The 18,934-nt window shown below is 39.8% G+C and overlaps 1 protein-coding gene across 1 annotated transcript in view; it reads left to right on the forward strand.

The window, feature by feature from the left end:
• LOC126267092 (protein eyes shut) overlaps nucleotides 1–18,934 on the forward strand; it is a 275,518-nt gene that overhangs the window by 246,344 nt on the left and 10,240 nt on the right. The window contains exons 18-21 of the mRNA XM_049971959.1: nucleotides 3,763–3,951; nucleotides 16,922–17,163; nucleotides 17,278–17,419; nucleotides 17,500–17,672. Of these exons, the coding sequence (XP_049827916.1) occupies nucleotides 3,763–3,951; nucleotides 16,922–17,163; nucleotides 17,278–17,419; nucleotides 17,500–17,672 (746 nt within the window). The remainder of the gene's footprint in view (nucleotides 1–3,762; nucleotides 3,952–16,921; nucleotides 17,164–17,277; nucleotides 17,420–17,499; nucleotides 17,673–18,934) is intronic.

The raw sequence follows: 18,934 nt of genomic DNA on the forward strand, positions 1-18,934 counted from the left end.
TCCATCCTGAGGCCAGTACATGCACCGAGCATGGTGGTGCAGTGGTTAGCACACTGGACTTCCATTCGGGAGGTTGATGGTTCAAACCCATCTCCAGCCATCCTGATTTAGGTTTTCCGTGATTTCCCTAAATTGTTTCAGGCAAATGCCAGGATGATTCCTTTGAAAGGGCATGGCCGATTTCCTTCCCAATCCTCTAATCCGAGCTTGTGCTCTGTCTCTAATGACCTCATTGTTGACAGGACGTTAAACACTAATCTCCTCCCCAGTATGTGCAGGGATGCCACAGGGGTCTGTACTTGGCCCCTTGTTGTACTCTCTATAAATTTTTATGCACTGTGGGTGGCACGCTTGGCATTGACTCTCTATGCCAATGACATGGCTTTGTTCACACACAGTATAATATGAGCCAATGTCTCCAGCCTGGTTGTGGTGCTTTGGGTGTGTGGGCCACCAAATGGGGCTCTCTATCAATCCTGTGAAGAAGGCAAGGCTCTTTACATGACAAAAGGCCCCACAGGCTCTCCCACCAGTCGCCATCATAGGAGGCCGCATCCTATGGACCAAGACTGTAACTTACCTGGGGGTGAAACTCAACCAGTGCCTCACCTGGCTTCTGCATGTCCATGAGGTCCAGAACAGTGCCATGGGAAGCATCTGTGTGCTGTATCCCCTGCTCAACCTCGAGTCAACACTTCCCCACTGCTGTGGCATTACACTCTACCTAATGCAGGTTCATCCAGTGTTGGAGTATGCAGCCATGGTATGGGGGTATGCTGCTAATTCCCACAGTGTGAACTCCCACATTGCCACCCTTCAGCAGTTGCAGAAAAGGGTGCTGAATCTAGTGCTGTGCCTTCCCTGACTCTGTTTGACACATCAGCACCATTAGGATGCGGGCCTCCTACCACTGTGGGACAGGTTACACTTGACCACACATGCATTTTATGTAAAAGCAGACGTCTCCCACAATCATCTTGTCAACAGTTTGGCCCACCAGCATCACCGCTGACTGACTATGCATTAGCTGGACCCATTGGGTGAGTGATTCAGTCCACAACGGCATGAGGACCACTTCCCTACAGCCTGGGCCCCCATGACAGGCCATACAAGTCAACATTGCCAGGCCATGCAGGAATAGCACATGAATGCATACCCTGCCACAGGACAGGCTCAGCATGCTTGCCCATCAAAGCAAAGCAAAGTGCTACCTGGTGGCTAGAACTTGCATCTCTGGTGGCTAGAATTTACATCTTTCTACAAATTTTTGAGCCAACTGTTGGTTGACACCCGACTTGGCATAGGTCTTAAGATGGGTACTGAACACTGTTCTGCAAGTTCTAAACTTTTTGGAGAGCATACTTTTAAAAGTATTGTTTTGACATTTTAATTTTTCATTTTTTGTACTTTTCTATTGTATTACAAATGCCTGTCATTCTTTATGTTCCCCTAATCTTAATCGCAGATATCTGATGATGGCAGTAGCTGAAACAGCACAATAAATAAAGAAAATTTTAATAGTTGCTTAGACAGTTAAAATGAGCTGAATTTTTTTTCGAATGTGACAGTATGTCATTGCATTTTTTATGCAGAAATATCTATGATAGAATACATGAAAGAAAAACTTGGAATGCATGCAGAATTTCAGTATACTGAAAACTATAATCAACAAATTATTGCAGTCATGATCACAGATTTGAATAAAAAAACAACATTGAACACAAATGTGTTCTGTCACAGCTCTATTCAGTGGTAAATCAAGTAATAAAACACCTAAAGAAGCAGATCCTGACTCAGTTGTCATCATATTCGGACATGGTGTTGTAAGATGAATGAAATGGAAGTGCTCACAGAAGGGGCGGTCTAAACTCAAAAAAATAAAAACCATGAAAATAAATTGACAAATGGATATTATTGTAAGTCTGATTCTTCAATAACACTTATGTTATTATGCACAGCTTACTTACAATTAAATCGCAGAAAATAATAGTTCCTGACTGCTCAGGAAATACACCAAACACAAGATTTCTGGAGGTAGATACCATTCTAAATGTTTGTTGAGTAACTGCTGGAGAGCACTGTTTGTAGGTTCTACAGAGAAACTCTGTAATATGAACCACACTCTTGGTATACCCATTCTGATGTTCCCTATCTGTCTTCTGGTTTGAGTTTGTTGACTTCTCGTGGCTATAATTTTCTGCGCTTGATGTAAAAAAGTGTTTTCACCATGCTGGTGCAGAACTGTTGAACTTCTCCTCAGCTGGAATCAACAGTTGAATTAAGAGTCTTCAGTGAAATATGGAACTCTCAAAAACAAATACAAACAGTTTATTGTATAACAATCTCTGTATATTGTTTTATCAAAATAAATACGTTCTCCTATCCAAGACTTTTCAACCTGAGAAACATCATATGTTAATTTGCCCAGTATTACATAACAGTGTCTATCCACCAGTTTGACAGATTGTTACCTGAATGATTATTATATAAGCTGCTTCTGTTTTGTCCTGGAATGCTCACCACATTGTTCACTCAGGGCATTTACTCTGAGTTTGCTCTGCTGCTCCAACCTGGGATAATTATGCATGGAGCCAATGAAAGTACTTTATCTTGTCACTGTAAGTGTTGCCTCACCTTGAAGACTTGCAGCACCCCTCGGTAAATTCATTGTGTACAAAAATACATAACAGAAACCACAGAAAGTTGCACTCTGCCAAATATTTAATCACTACATTGCTTCTATGAGTAATTTGTGAGCATAATTTGTTGACTAGGTAGATACAGAATTACACATCACTCTACTGGAGTGGAATGTAACACCGCTCCATACACCAACACTTTGACCACTGGAAACGCTATTGGTGGTTGAATGGTGGACAAAGACAGTAGGCAGATGGGCTAATCAAATGTTATCGGTAGGTAGGCACAGAGTCCAATTCACAGTCCAGGAGAAAACCACATTGTCGAGGATCATTGTCAGCTGGAAAGCTTGCTGTAAATTTTGGCTGGTTCATAAATGAGATCATGTGACATTATGTTGGATGTATACATGTTGATTGATCCATCATTATGTCTGGAAGGATTACAAGAACTCTCAGTCTACATGAGAAGTGTTGAAAACAACATTATCACATGATATGAAATACTCAGAACATAGGCTACTGGTAAATGCACAACTGAGTATGCATGAAAATATTTTTCAATCCTTACAAACAACCACAAATGTAAAATCCCTGTAAGCAGATATGGAGTTCAAGGAACCATTTAACAAGAAGAGAAGAAATGATAAAACTGAGAATGAGACAAATAGGAAAAAGGCTGATATTGCAATGTTCCTGTTGTTCATGTAAGCTAGCCGTAAACACCATTATAAAGAGACTGAAATGAGCTCAAAGAACTAAATATTTAGAGTTAAAAATGCACATAGCATGTTATAGATACAAGCCTCGTAGCACAAAATATATATTGGTTCTAATTTCTGCTCAGTTATCAAACAAAAATTCCTTTAAATGATTGAAAATAATCATTACTTACACAATAGATCTTTCCTTGTTTACATGTCTGTATTATTGAATAAGAAGTTCTTCACTCTCTAACAGGTTTCTATCAATATATTTGTTCTTTTAATTTTCTAGTTTGTCTTGTCTATATTGCAGAAATTGTAAAGCTCTAGTTTCATATTTACATTTGAATAATGGCCACCCTGACATTTTGTGTGACATTGAAATATTTACTAACCTTCATATTTTTTCCACACCAAAGGTCAGTCAAGGAAACGCAGTGAAACTATTGTTATACGAAGTGGAAGAGTCCTAGCTCCAAGAGAATGGCATCAAGTTCTTGCTTGGAGATATGGTCGAAAGCTTTATCTAAGAGTTGATGGTAGTCTAAGCACTGGGACAATGCATGCTGGAGAAAAACTCCCAGCTCTTGGAAAGGTCCTATATTTAGGTCAGTAGTCACATTTGATTTTTGTAGTCTTTCACATTGAGTGTGCGTATGTGATACATGTGTGTGTGGCTGAATAGCTGAATGTATTACTATAATTTATAATGATGATACAGAGGCAATAATGAGATACTTGTTCAAGGAGTATCTTTAATGAGAAAATGAAAATGGTTACATTGTAGACCACTTTGTCCATCATCATTAACCCTGCAGTTGGACACAGAGTGTCAAATGCACATGTATAAGGTATGTTGCTAGTCATCAGATACATAGTAGAAAATTGCACTGCTATTTGGTTCACAGACAGGACTAACTTTCTTGGCTGGACATAACTTCCACATTTCACTCTGGCTTCTACGTTGTAAATTATCAGAAATTAAATTACCCAGAAACATAGAAGATCAATTGAAAAATGGATGGAGAAACTCTGTTAAGAGAGAGATAATAAATTGAAACCTACTAACATAGATGTTTACACATGGAAAAGATAAATGGGTTATTGGGAGTAAAAAAATAAGATGGAAATCTGGAAACAGTAGTTGGAAAACCTGTGTAGTGGCCTAAAAGAAATTCAGTTAAATAGAAGATATGGTTTAGGATGATGATACATGACATTCAGCATTTGTTTATGCATTTCAAAAACCTTCATTACTTGTGACCATACTGACTTTGTTTGGAAACCATGACTGTGTGGAATAATTGCTTATTTGTAGTTTTTTCACTTTATTTGTTTTATGTTTAATTTAACGTAACACAATGCACTTTGAGCATTTTCTGCTATCTTCAGGTGCTCATGCATAAAGAAAATTGTTATTTAAAATAAATTGTGTTAACTTAGATTAACAAAGAAATTTTTGTTTACTTTTTGTTGCTGGAGGGGCTGTTGGAGTATCTGGAAGGGCGGAGGGGCAGTGGTTGGACAGAAATTGGTGTCCATTGATATTTTCTACTGGTGTGGAGCTGCAACTCATTGTTTGTTATGATTTATACCATGGCCTATGTGGGATGCAAATCATTTTGCATCAGCTGTTATGGTGTGAAAATTGTCTAATACAATTTTTTATTTGACATTTGTTCATATTCAGTTTTGATACTTGAAAGTGTCATTTGCATCATTGGTATGCTGGTGGAACAGTTGTGAGGCATTATATTGTTGCATAATTTGTCTTTGCACTGTTTTTCAACGTAATTCAGTGTACAAATGTTTTCTACATATATATTATCATTACACACTTAATACAATATGACTGCCATGCAGTGTGTCAGTGAGTATTGACTGTGCACAAATTTGAAAGGAAAATGCCCAATATTGATGACATTCATTAACATCTAAATATACACACTGTAAACCGTGTTGAAACACTCGAGGTTATTTCCCATTATCCCGCTTAAGAGGGTGAATCAAATATAATTAGGATTTTTGTTCCTGAGCATCAACAGTTGACAGGAGTGGACCTGTGGGAGGGTGAATCAGATATAAATAGGATTTTTGTTCTTGAGCATCAACAGTTGACAGGAGCAGACCTGTGGATCTAACTAATACTGTTGAGTGGGGGCATTAGAAGTAGGGAGACCTGGCTGTCACATACTTCCAACAGCTTTGTCAGTAATGCTGATGATGTTGAAGCAACAGGTGCACCACCCCTGCGTAAGGCATGTTAAAGTGTGTTCCAGATTCGTCCCTCACCTTTTGACTGAAATAAGAAGTTGAGGCATTTGGAGGTCTGTCAGAGGCTTACAGCAAGATTGAGAAAAGGAGATGAAGCAGTTTTGATTCAGATAGTCACCTGCAATGAAATGTGGGTTCATCACTACACTCCTGAATCCAAACAAGCGAGTAAGGAGTGCTGGGGGAAAGGGGAGGGAGTCCCAGTGAAAGTCAAGACTCAACTGTCAGGTGGAAAGATTCTTTCAACCAATTTTTTCAATCAGCAAGACCTCTCGCTCAGTGATTTTTTGCAGTAACAATGCAAAATCAATGCTGTCTACTATTGTGATCTGCTGAAGAAGGTGAGGAATGCATATCATCCAAAAAGATGAGGCTAACCAATTCAACAGTTAATCCTCTTCCTAGACAATGTCAGGACCCATACTGCATGCAGGAAATGCACTGGATTCAACTTGATCATCCTCCCTACATCAAGACCTATCGCTCTGAGATTTACATTTGTCTGGACTGCTTTAAAAAAGCTCTAGGAGAGCATCAATGTGAAGATGATGAGGGCATGGATCAATTCCTGTGCAATTGGCTCCTGATGCAGCCAGGTTTATTTTACATTGCTATGATAAAAAACCTGCCTTCTCATTCAGAAAAATATATTTCTAAGGAGGAAACTATGGAAAAATAAGTTGTAACTGCCTTTTGTTTTTCAATAAATGAATTTTTTGTTAAATAAAACTTCCATTTATACGTCTGATCAGGGTCTATGTGTCCTGGGACAATGAGGAAATCTGGGGAAAATGTGGAAATTTTTTCATCTAGGAAAAACCAAGGAAATTCTTAGAATTCCAGACATTTTTCATTGTTTTAGTATTCAGTTAATTTTTTATAAATTTAATTGGTAAGAACTGTTACTCTGGCAAAGAATTTTACTTTACCCTGCTGCTGCAGAATAATACTGCATAAAAGAGAGAATAATGCCAAGAAAAAAATTACCTACAAAGTGAATGGGCCAAAGAGAATATGTCATTTACAACAACAAAACACAGTGCACACAGAAGTGTCTGCAAACAGCAAAATGTGTTACAGGCTTTAGGGCGAAGGCTGTATAATACTTCGTAACAACAAACTTCTTTCATTGAGTGTGACACCACAACAGTTTATATTTCTAACAGATTGCAGAAAAATATTGCATATGGAGGATCAAGAAGCATTACTTTCAAGGTAACATTTTGACAACCAGCCACTTAGAAAAATTTCAGGGCAGAAGATCAGCTCTTAACACAATTATTTAAAATTTTACTGTCTCATTTGTGTTAGATATACATTAAAAGGTAACACACACTAAAAAAAGACCAATATTATTCATGACAGCTTAGTTTTTCTTGTAATTATACATGTATTAATTTAAACTATTAACTTTTCCTATTTGTGTGTCCGCACTAGTTAAAAATCATAATACTATTGGCTGACATCAGCTTGTGTCCTATGCTCTGAATATCTGCTATCATTGGCCGATGAGATTACTTGATGGTGAGCTACAGTTGGCTTACAAAAGCACATCGTAATCTTGATGTCAGTGCTTCAGAAGCTACTGCACTGTATTTGATGGAATTCGTATTTATACTTTTGTAATACAAAAATATGCAGTGTACATGTTTCCATGCAACAAAGATCTTCCCAAAATGCATTGTTTTTCCTGGGTTTTGCTTCCTTAAGTGGCAGGAAATTACACTCCTGGAAATGGAAAAAAGAACACATTGACACCGGTGTGTCAGTCCCACCATACTTGCTCCGGACACTGCGAGAGGGCTGTACAAGCAATGGCCGTCGAATGGCACTAGCTGTGCAGCATTTGTGCACCGCCGCCGTCAGTGTCACCCAGTTTGCCGTAGCATACGGAGCTCCATCGCAGTCTTTAACACTGGTAGCATGCCACAACAGCGTGGACGTGAACCGTATGTGCAGTTGACGGACTTTGAGCGAGGGCATATAGTGGGCATGCGGGAGGCCGGGTGGACGTACCGCCAAATTGCTCAACACGTGGGGCGTGAGGTCTCCACAGTACATCGATGTTGTCGCCAGTGGTCGGCGGAAGGTGCACGTGCCCGTCGACCTGGGACTGGACTGCAGCGACGCACGGATGCACGCCAAGACCGTAGGATCCTACGCAGTGCCGTAGGGGACCGCACCGCCACTTCCCAGCAAATTAGGGACACTGTTGCTCCTGGGGTATCGGCGAGGACCATTCGCAACCGTCTCCATGAAGCTGGGCTACGGTCCCGCACACCGTTAGGCCGTCTTCCGCTCACGCCCCAACATCGTGCAGCCCGCCTCCAGTGGTGTCGCGACAGGCGTGAATGGAGGGACGAATGGAGACGTGTCGTCTTCAGCGATGAGAGTCGCTTCTGCCTTGGTGCCAATGATGGTCGTATGTGTGTTTGACACCATGCAGGTGAGCGTCACAATCAGGACTGCATACGACCGAGGCACACAGGGCCAACACCCGGCATCATGGTGTGGGGAGCGATCTCCTACACTGGCCGTACACCTCTGGTGATGGTCGAGGGGACACTGAATAGTGCACGGTACATCCAAACCGTCATCGAACCCATCGTTCTACCATTCCTAGACCAGCAAGGGAACTTGCTGTTCCAACAGGACAATGCACGTCCGCATGTATCCCGTGCCACCCAACGTGCTCTAGAAGGTGTAAGTCAACTACCCTGGTCAGCAAGATCTCTGGATCTGTTCCCCATTGAGCATGTTTGGGACTGGATGAAGCGTCGTCTCACGCGGTCTGCACGTCCAGCACGAACGCTGGTCCAACTGAGGCGCCAGGTGGAAATGGCATGGCAAGCCGTTCCACAGGACTACATCCAGCATCTCTACGATCGTCTCCATGGGAGAATAGCAGCCTGCATTGCTGCGAAAGGTGGATATACACTGTACTAGTACCGACATTGTGCATGCTCTGTTGCCTGTTTCTATGTGCTTGTGGTTCTGTCAGTGTGATCATGTGATGTATCTGATCCCAGGAATGTGTCAATAAAGTTTCCCCTTCCTGGGACAATGAATTCACGGTGTTCTTATTTCAATTTCCAGGAGTGTATTTGCTTTACCTTTCAAAGGACTGATAACTCTTCCAGCTCTGAGAGAAAGTGTATTGTCCCTTAACATGGCAAAAAATGTACTTTCACCTGAGTATAGTGTATTTTCCCCCAGGTGAAAGTGTATTTTTAACTGTTTTTTTTTTTTTTGTCCATGTATACACCCTGTTGATTCACCCTTCTATTAAGAGTCTCCTGCAGGTTTCATTATCACGATTGTGCGGAGAGTCACTTGATGAAAAAATAACGTAAGCAAGACTGACCATATCAATTTTTTCTGGAATGCTTCAATGTGTTGCATCCCAGAGAACAGACATTTTTCTTTCCAACATGTACCACACTCCTCAGTTGGCTGTACCCTGTCTCCTCAGAGGTGCCAGAACAGCATTTCCAGCTTGTTAAATAAGAGCCCCAGCTGAACACACTAAGGCAAAGTTTTATCTTGCTTATCCCTTGCTGCCATTTCTCTAAGTGATCTACTTTTCAGGGTCAATTTTTATCTTTGTGTTTCCAGCTACTATTAGGAAGAATTCATTGTCTTTAGTAGTCAACAATTTGATTCTGACATCATATGCTCAGACGTTACTGCATCAGGGCGTTGAAGATCATTTGCCTTACAACATTTATAAATCTCATGCCAAATAATGCTCCAAATTGTATTTGATTTGTACAGTATTCCACATCTGAAAGCTGGATCATCAATGAGATACAACACTTAGCAATGAAAGCAAGTTTTTAGTGAACACCAGTGCACAGTCAGAACAGAACTGACTTGCTGCACGGTGGTTGCTGCTGTTTATACAAACATGAAATATTCCAGAAGGCTAGTATTTGCACAAATATTGAACATTCCAGAATATTCAAATATAACATATTTCATGTATCTTCTAGAAATGGTAAGCTCTAAATAGCAAGGAATTGTTGGTGGTAGGGATTGAACTGGTGACCTGCAGCATGTCAGCCAGCTATTGTAACGACTACATCACACTGTGTGCACCACAATTTGTGACATTGCTCACTCTCCTTGATAAACAGTGTTCCATTGTTTCAAAATTCTTTTTGGCACCAGCTACAGCACCCTGAATCCAGATCTTGTCAGTGGTCCTCTGTATGACAACTCTGAGAGATCCTCATGTTCTGGTCATGTTGTCACATACTTTTTGCTATGATGAGCATCAGTCCCTCCTATTGAAGCATCATGATTGTCAAAAGGGTCTTCCATTCTCATGAACCTCCCATTATTGATCTTCACCTTTGGGCTGTAATAGAGCTTCATACTGATGACATGGGCAGCATCTGTCTGCTTTTGTATTCTCGATGAAGGATCATAATCCTCGACTTTGTATGTGAAGTTCCAAAAGTGATGAAGGATATGATATGGGCCAAAGTAGGGTTTAGCAACTTTCCAAGTTGTCGTGCTTTCCACACAGGGGTAAAAAATCTGTAACAAGTCTCCTAGGCTGTATCTCACTGGTCAGCACTTGGCATTATAGTGCTCTCGGTGTTTCTCCTGGGCATCCAGAGTCTGTATGTTAGCCAGGCACCTTGTTTCTTTCGTACTGGTGATGAGGTGCTTCACATAGTCATCTTGAGCAATGTCTGGCTGAAATGGGAAATGGACATTGTTGTATCAGCCTCAGGACCGTTGGAATGTAATGTCACTGTTCTGTAACTGGACTGCACCAAGAAGGTTTGATTTGATTTCTTTATTAATCCGTGAAACAATTTACAATGTATGGATTTCATCACTGAATAATAGACAATTTTACAGTTTAAATTTGTTTCTTACACAGTAGTTGACAGTGAAATTTTCTTATAATCTAATTTACATTTTTCAGTCTTATATAATTATTATTTCTCCATATAGTTTAACACAGTACTTTCAGATTTTAAGTAACCTTTTTTAATTCAAGTATTCCATTACTGTATAGTAACTTTTATTTTGTAAAAAATTTTTTTTAGTTTTTCTTTGAAGGAAGAGATTGTCTCTATGTCTTTTATGTTTTGCGGTAATTTATTATATAATTTGATGGCAGTATACAGTAGACTCTTGTGTTTTAACTTTATTTTTTCTATGCAGATGGAAATTATTGCAGTTCCTAGTTTCGTAACGATGTACAGAACCATTGTTAACATAGTGTCCAATTTTTTTTTTTAATGTACATAACATTCTGAAAAATATATTCACATGGGACAGTTAAGATTTCCAGCATTTTAAAAAGTTCAAGGCAGTAAGCCATGCTGCCACTCTTGATCATTATACATACTGCTCTTTTCTGCAATTTGAATATAGCTTTGATATTTTTCCTGTTCATTCCCCAGAATATCATCCCATAACTAATAACAGAATGGATGTACACAAAGTATACTGATCTAATACATGAAATATCGCATGCTGAAGTAAGAACTCTGAGGGCATAGCATGCTGTAGAGATTCTGTTATGAAGTATTTTTACATGGTCTTCCCACTTCAACTGACTATCAAATCGCATGCCAAGAAATTTTGTGCTTTCCACTGATTGTATGATTTCATTACCAAACTTCAGGTTATTATAATATGGTGTTTTGTTTATGTAAAAGTTCATAGCACTTTTTTCTTAATATTAAGCTTGACTTTGTTGTTAGCTGCCCACTCATATATACTTTTCTTTTCTTCAGCTTTCTCTCTTAGATCTAGATGTGATGTATCACTGATTAGCACAGATGTGTTACCTTCCAAGTGATCTGTCACCCCAGTGCTACTCATAAATGTTGTTTACTTCAGTTATTTTCTTATACAACCACCTGACTTCAAGGTTCTTGAAGTAGTGGACCTGCTATGCAGTGCCAGCAGTTCTTGGAGTCATTCCAATCCCAGGAGTGGAAAGACTTACCTTTGGGGGAAAAAAGGATAGGTATGTACTCGCGCGCACACACACACACACACACACACACACACACACACACACACACACGCATGTCCATCCATACATACAGAGACACAAGCAGACATATTTAAATATGTGTGCACAGTGGGTGTACAGATCACGTTTGAATTTGTAGACCAGAACAACATCTCTGAATAGACTCTTAGAACAGAGCAGATAGAATGGAATGACATTTCTCTTAAAGTTTATTTGAACTGTTTCTGGGTGCTTTCATTATCAACAGTGCCTCTTGTTCTGTGCCTTTCAAAACACTACCAAGCTATGACACCATAGTATAAGCAATACTGCCACAACAAGTGGAGACACTTGATCGCCGTCACACTTCGCTGATGTCCTGTGGTCGTGCTTCTTCCATCATATCTGCACAGGCATAAAATCAAAGCACACACAATTGAAAGTTCTCTACTTAAATACTATATAAACAACATTTTACATGAACATCTGTCATTGGCTTAAGAGAGAGGAGTGTAACACGTTATTCTGAATGAACAACATGTCACACCACATCTTGGAGCAGAAATAATGGTGTGCAGCCTGTAGTGTCTTGCTTCACTGTGTTGTTTGCCAATATCATGATGGGCAATACCATATCTCAATCTCTCTGTTTGACATCAATGTACACTGAGATTATAGTATTCTGTGAGGTCATTCATCTGAGGGTGGTAGCACTTGTCATGTTGTGGGTGAAGTCACAACATGAAATTACCTCTGATACTAGTCTTAACTGGAAAACTTTTCCATGATTGGAGGTCATCAGATATGGTGCTCTGTGCTTCAAAATTATGCTTTCTATAATGAACTTTGCAATTTATGGAGTGTAGGCAGTTGACACAGCTTTGGTGACAGCATAGTCAATGAGGTAGTCAGTGCAATTCTCATTTGTCAACTTTGAGAGCTTCCCCAAGAGGTCAGTTCCAATTCATTGGAAGCTGCTGCTGGAGATATTGCTGCCAGATCCCAGGAGGTAATTGCAGCATGTGCTTCTGTCAGTGACATTCCTTGCAGTGGCCCATGTAGTCTTTAACATATGAGTCTTAATGAATCCCAGGAGGAGCATCATGGAAATACTTATAGCTGGCTGTAGATGAGCTGGGATGATGAGCAACAATATCTGCCCCATTTCCTCTTATACAATGCTCCATTTATTAATTCGAATTATCCTTTGTATAGTTCCTTCCCTTCAAGGATTCTATGATTTTCAGTTGCGCTAGATCTTCCCTCTGACCAGCTGCAGTGTCATTTAATTCAGCGATGAGTGAGGTTTCGTCCATGCTGGTGTGTTCTGCCAAAGGATTCCTTGAAATCTACTTGGTGTCCTTGTGCTTGCATCCACTTGTGTATATCACTGTGGTGTATATAACTGCAATGTCATACTCCTGAAGCCTCTTTACCCATCTCACTATTCAACATGATGAATTCTTCAGGATAGTCATTGAGCAGAGAGAATTTTGGTCTGTCACAATAGTGAATGGTTTGCCAAACAAAAATAGCCAGAATCTGTTGATAGCACAAGCAAGTGCAAGGCACTCTTTCTCAGTAGTAGGGTAGTTCATTTTGGACTTGGAGGGTACTCTGGAAGTGTAAGCTCCCACCCTGTCAGCACCTTCCTGAATATGTGCTAGTACGAAGAAGGTGTGAGAGCCTCCTTAAGGGCAAGGAAAGATCTTTCTTGCACCCCTTTCGAGGAAGATTTGTCTTCTCCCAGCAAAAATCCTTGAACAATGTGTGCCTCGGTACAGTAAACATTTCTCACAAAATGTGCCAAGACGTTGCGAAATCTGTAACTGCTGTTATGTTCTCTAGATCAGGATGGACTTCATCTCCATTCATTAGGTGCCCAAAGTTCTTTTGTCTTAGGTGGCAAAGGGGCATGCTTTTGGATTCAGGTGGAGGCCTGCAGTCTGAGCACACTTCAACAAGGTGATCATGCAGCTTAGATGTTCTTCAGTGTATTCAAATGTGGCTGGAGCATTACTCAATGCAATCAGCATTATTTTGAGCTCAAAGAGTCAACCAGAGGTTATGAAGGCTGTCTTTTTAACGATCAGCATCATCAACCTCGGTTTGCTGCTTTCAAACAGTCTAAGGTATCATCAGTGCACAGCAGTAGATAGTCTCCTTTCTTTGTGATTTTGTTCAGTTGTTGGTGGTTGACATAAACGCTGTGTGCCATCCTTTTTCTTCACAAGGATCACAGGTGAGGATCAAGGATACTCTGAAGGTTCAATGATGTCATCTGGCAGCATCTTCTCCACTTCCTCCTGGATTATCCATCATTCAACTGGTGACATAATATATGAGTGCTGGCTAGTTGTCAGATGGTCCACAGTGTTGGTAACATGTTTCCATATGGGCCAGTTGGTCTGTTTTTTCTCCACTTTGGATTTGAAAGCGTCTGAAAACTATCAGTACTGGCTATCACTGTCTGCCAAAGTTCCTCAGTCAGACAAGACCCTATTGCCAGATTGGTAGTACCTTCCTCCACAGCATCATCTGTAGTGGTAGTGGACGACACTAAACTGCCCATCCTGGACTGGTTCATCTGTCACTGTTAGGGATGAGGATGAACTGTAGCTGTACATGACAATTAGTGATCCAAAGTTCTTCTGGACCACCTTCACTGCTTATGATCATCACTGGTATGTAGATTTTTTTTTTGTAAGCTTGAGTAGAATTTCATTTCATCAAATCTCCAAGCGTAACTGAGAATCTTTATAGGCAACTGTAAATCATCTTATTGATGATGGCAGGATAACAATGACCTCAACAGCAATCAACCAACCAGAACACTCAAAGGTTACGTATCCTCATTGGAATAGCTTCATCAGTCTGTAAGTCTCATCTTCCACAATTCATGACTGCTTGTGATGCCTGCAGGAAATCGCATGTGAGAATAACATTATGACTACATTCCATTAAAATGACAAATTTGGAGGGCTATATTCTATCACTAATAGTTATTTTTGCAGTACATGCTCCAGTCAACTGGATGTATTTACCATTTGTGACTTTCGGTCAATTGCTTTCCTATTACAAAGCATAACCTTGTTTAGCTAACAGTGATAAGCCTATGACATTCCAGGAAAGAAAGCCCTTGAGTTCAATTAGTGTCTGAACAGAATGACTGTCAGTGATGACATCAATGAGATTTCCTGACATTTTGGTGACTGTCATCTGTGGAGCATTTGCATCTGAGGCATCCTCACCTCCACAGCTCTACATCTACATAGATACTCAGCAAATCACACTTAAGTGCCTGGCAGAGGATGACACTGCTTAGTTTTCCTGAAGATGGTGGCTAGGTGACCGGCTGGTTCCTCTGTTCTGTGACAGGGAACAGCTACAACATGATGGGGAGTGACTTTGCCCAGGTTACGACAATACACTTCATCCTACAGGTGGACTATATTTGTCTACCATTGACTGGCATGAACAGGACTTTTGTTGTGGTTGACATTTTATGGCATAATAGTCATCAAACAAGGTATTTACCGGCAGTTTGTTCTGCGTCCTCCAAATTTCTGTTCTTTTGTGAGACATTGTACTTGGTGGAGGAGTTGGTTGGATGTGCACTGGTCGAAGTTGGGTAGTCATTTGATGGTTGTGATTGAGTCCGTTCTACACGACATGTTTGACTAGTGACTACACGGCATGTTTGACTAGTGATAGACATTGGTGCTAAAGATAGGTATATCTGTTCTTTGACATTTCTGTTACTTCCTAATAATATACAGAGTCAACAATCATGGCTGCTATGTCTTGTGTACTTTGTTCAACATTTCTGGATACCATACACTGCTGTAGTTCTTCTCATACTTTCTGGCATGTATTCACAAATACCATAGAGACCACTTTCAGCAGTTGATCATATCTCTTCCATCAAACTCTCATCATCATCATCATCATCATCATCATCATCATCATCTTCTCCTTCTCCTCCTCCTCCTCCTCCTCCTCCTCCTCCTCCTCCCCCCCCCCCCCCCCAACACCCCACCCCTACCCCCCTTCTTCCATCTCAATTCACTGGCACCATTTGATGAATTCCTGTTGTTGAGATGTTCTTTACCAAAAGGGTTGTGATGTTATTTATCGGAACAGCTTGGTACTTATCTTCTGTGACTCCTTTCATCAAGTGTAAAATTAGTTTGGCTCACGTCATATTCAGATTCATGATCGCATAGGGCCAAAGCAGTCTGTAGAGTGTAAAATTAATTTGGCTTATGTCATATTCAGATTCATAATTGCATAGGGCCAAAACAGTCTGTAGATATGACTATGTCTTTTACCTGTGATGTTGGGCCCTGTTCTTCACTTGTTCTTCCACAAGCAGACTTGCTGCAGTTTGCCACCAAACATTTTCTTCAGTTTGACCTAGAATCTGTCCTAGCTATAGAACCACTGCTGGTCTGTGTCATGCGAATGAAAGTACACAAATGCATCATGTCATCCTACTTGTTGTATTTGACAGATCAGTCAAATCCTTTCTGCCATTTTGTTGGGTCTTGACCAGCATCTCTGGAAAACATGGATGAATGCCTCATGTGCAGTTGCCTTGCTGCTGGTCTTCTGAATATGTGGGTCTTAGGAACAATGTACTGCTTGAATTTCTGTTCTTGACAGTGTAGGCAATAGCTTTTACATTGCCTATTTGGACCCAAAGTTATGTAGATGTTTTGAAGTATTCAACATTTACACCAAATAATGTCTGCTCATAAACACACCCAAGTCCAAATCTGAAAGCAGGTTGTCAATGAGATACAACACGTAGCACTGACAGCAAGTTTATTACAAACACCAACACACAGCCAGAACAGAACTTAGCTCCTTGATGGAGAGTGCATATATTTATACAGATATTCGAGAATGCTGATATTCATACAAAAATCAAATATTCTAGAATATACAAACCTTTTATATTTTAAGAACCTTCCAGAAATGATAAATAGTAAACAACAAATAATTGCTGGTGGTTGGATTTGAAATGGTGACCTGCAGCACATCAGCCAATGACACTAATCGCAGCACCAAACTGCACGCACTACATTTTGTGGCAATATTCTTGTTCATCCAAATGCCCCTTGAGCTTTCAATCACTTACGTGGCAATCATTTGTCTGTGGATTTTATCATGTGAATGTGTGTTAGTAATCTTTTTAGGTGTTGAGGCTGTTATTGAATTGTTATTATATATCTTACATGTTTTCGCTTTGTAGAAAACCATTAATGCATGACAATTTCACTTATTTGTGAACTCAACTGTTATTACTTAATTTAAAGGAGGTACTGGAGATCTGTCAAACTTGCCAAATGCTGCAATGGCTACATTACCAGAACCATTTACAGGCTGCATAAGGAGAGTTTATTTAAACTGGGAGAAAATCCCATTGGATGAAAAGAATATGATTGCAGCACGTAATGTAGCTGACTGTGATGGAACACCATGTGGTGGTGATGTATGTGAACATGGTGGGACTTGCTGGTTAGATCCATACTCTCAACCTCGTTGCAGTTGCAAGAAGGTATACTTTTACTTTCCTAAAGTCAGGCAATGCTTCTGTTGATTAATGTACAATATTATTACTTTTTTGTTTGACTTGTTTATATTTTTAAATGCTATAGCAAATTTCTTACAGTTCTATACAGGAGCATTTTGTGAAAGTCAATTAACATGTACAGAAGACAGCTGTCAAAACAATGGACGTTGCATGAACAGAACTTCAGCAATTGCAGAATGTTCCTGTCCCCTTGGCTGGGGAGGAGCAACATGTGAAGAAGGTTACTTTTTTCTAAGTTTTCATGTACTTTACCACAACATAAATCAAACTTCTCAATTGACAGTACATTTTTTTCTGTAGCTGTAATGACGATATCACCTCATTTTGGAGGGAATGGCTACCTTGTTGTTGAAGGAAGTGGGAAAAGTGCAAAACAGAATGAACTCAGTGTGCAAACCAAAATGGAAATTGGTTACTTATACATAAATTTTTCCACTATTGAGTCAAAGGGAATGATTCTATGGAGTTCAATGGTGAGTTGATGTTAAATATTATAAAGTAATTTTTATTGTAATCTCTCTCAAAGTCTGGTAAAGCTTTTTCATGGCATAAGAGCCTATACTGTCAAGTTGAGACAATTGCTTGAGATTATAATGAACACAAATTGTCATCCAGTCATGGGTCTTTCTTGTTTTACACAAGCTTCTGTGTGTTGGCATGTTAGCGTATAACATGCCACATGCCAGTGCTGTTCTATCTAGCTATTAAATTTTATCTAATTTAACTAAATTTGTACTAGTTCATGCATTGTGTTTTGTGTTTAATTTGGTGACTGAAATGTGTTTCTGAGAATGAAGTGCTGATATGAGGTAAGTTCTAATTTCTTTCCATTTGTGACCTTATTGTATTCCTGTCCAGCCATACCAAAATGCTTCCCAGAAACTTCCTGCTGCGAATTTAGCCACCCTCTTTCATAAAAACTTTAATGTAAAATCAAGCAATGGTACTCCACATAGGAATGTGAACACTGTAGGAAAAAGTAAATTGCTACTTTCTGTAAAGAAGACACATTAAGTTGAAAACAGTCAAAATAAAGAGACACTTACACAACGCTTTTGGCCACAATGTTCACCAGCAAAAGATAAACAGGAAAACACACGCCATTTGTACACATAAGCAAGTACACTTCATCCACACATGATTGCCAACTCCAGAAGCCACATTCTGGACTGGGCTGCTGGAGTTGGTGGTCATGCATATGTGAGAAAACTTTAATGTACATGAACATGATACCAGCAAAAAGATAAACTCAGTGTCTAGTCAGTAAGTACAACAGCCTTTAAAACTTCTACTACAAATAGTGCTATACAAATGTACAATGGCCTCCCACATAAAATCAAAGTTATTTCTTTCATTTTCATGTTTGATAAATGCCTATGGGCATTCTTATTAGGTCATTGCTTCTTTTCAGTGGCAGAATTTTTAGACCTTATTAAGTACAAGAGACTTGAAGCAAGAATATGAAAAAATTGCTGCTGCTACTAAAGCTCTTAAAGCAAGATCAAATAGAATTAATTTATTATACTATTAAAATATATTTTTATTTTATATTTAACTTGTGTATGCCTGTGTGTGTGAGTGTGTGTCTGTGTGTGTGTGTGTGTGTGTGTGTGTGTGTGTGTGTGTGTGTGTGTGTGTGTTGATTACACACTGTCTGTAAAACTTATCCAAATTTATACCTACGAACAGCAGACAAAAGTATTTTATGCTTCTGAAAATCACTCATTTACACTTG

Source organism: Schistocerca gregaria, chromosome 4 (assembly GCF_023897955.1).
Source record: "Schistocerca gregaria isolate iqSchGreg1 chromosome 4, iqSchGreg1.2, whole genome shotgun sequence".
NCBI classification, from domain to species: domain Eukaryota; kingdom Metazoa; phylum Arthropoda; class Insecta; order Orthoptera; family Acrididae; genus Schistocerca; species Schistocerca gregaria.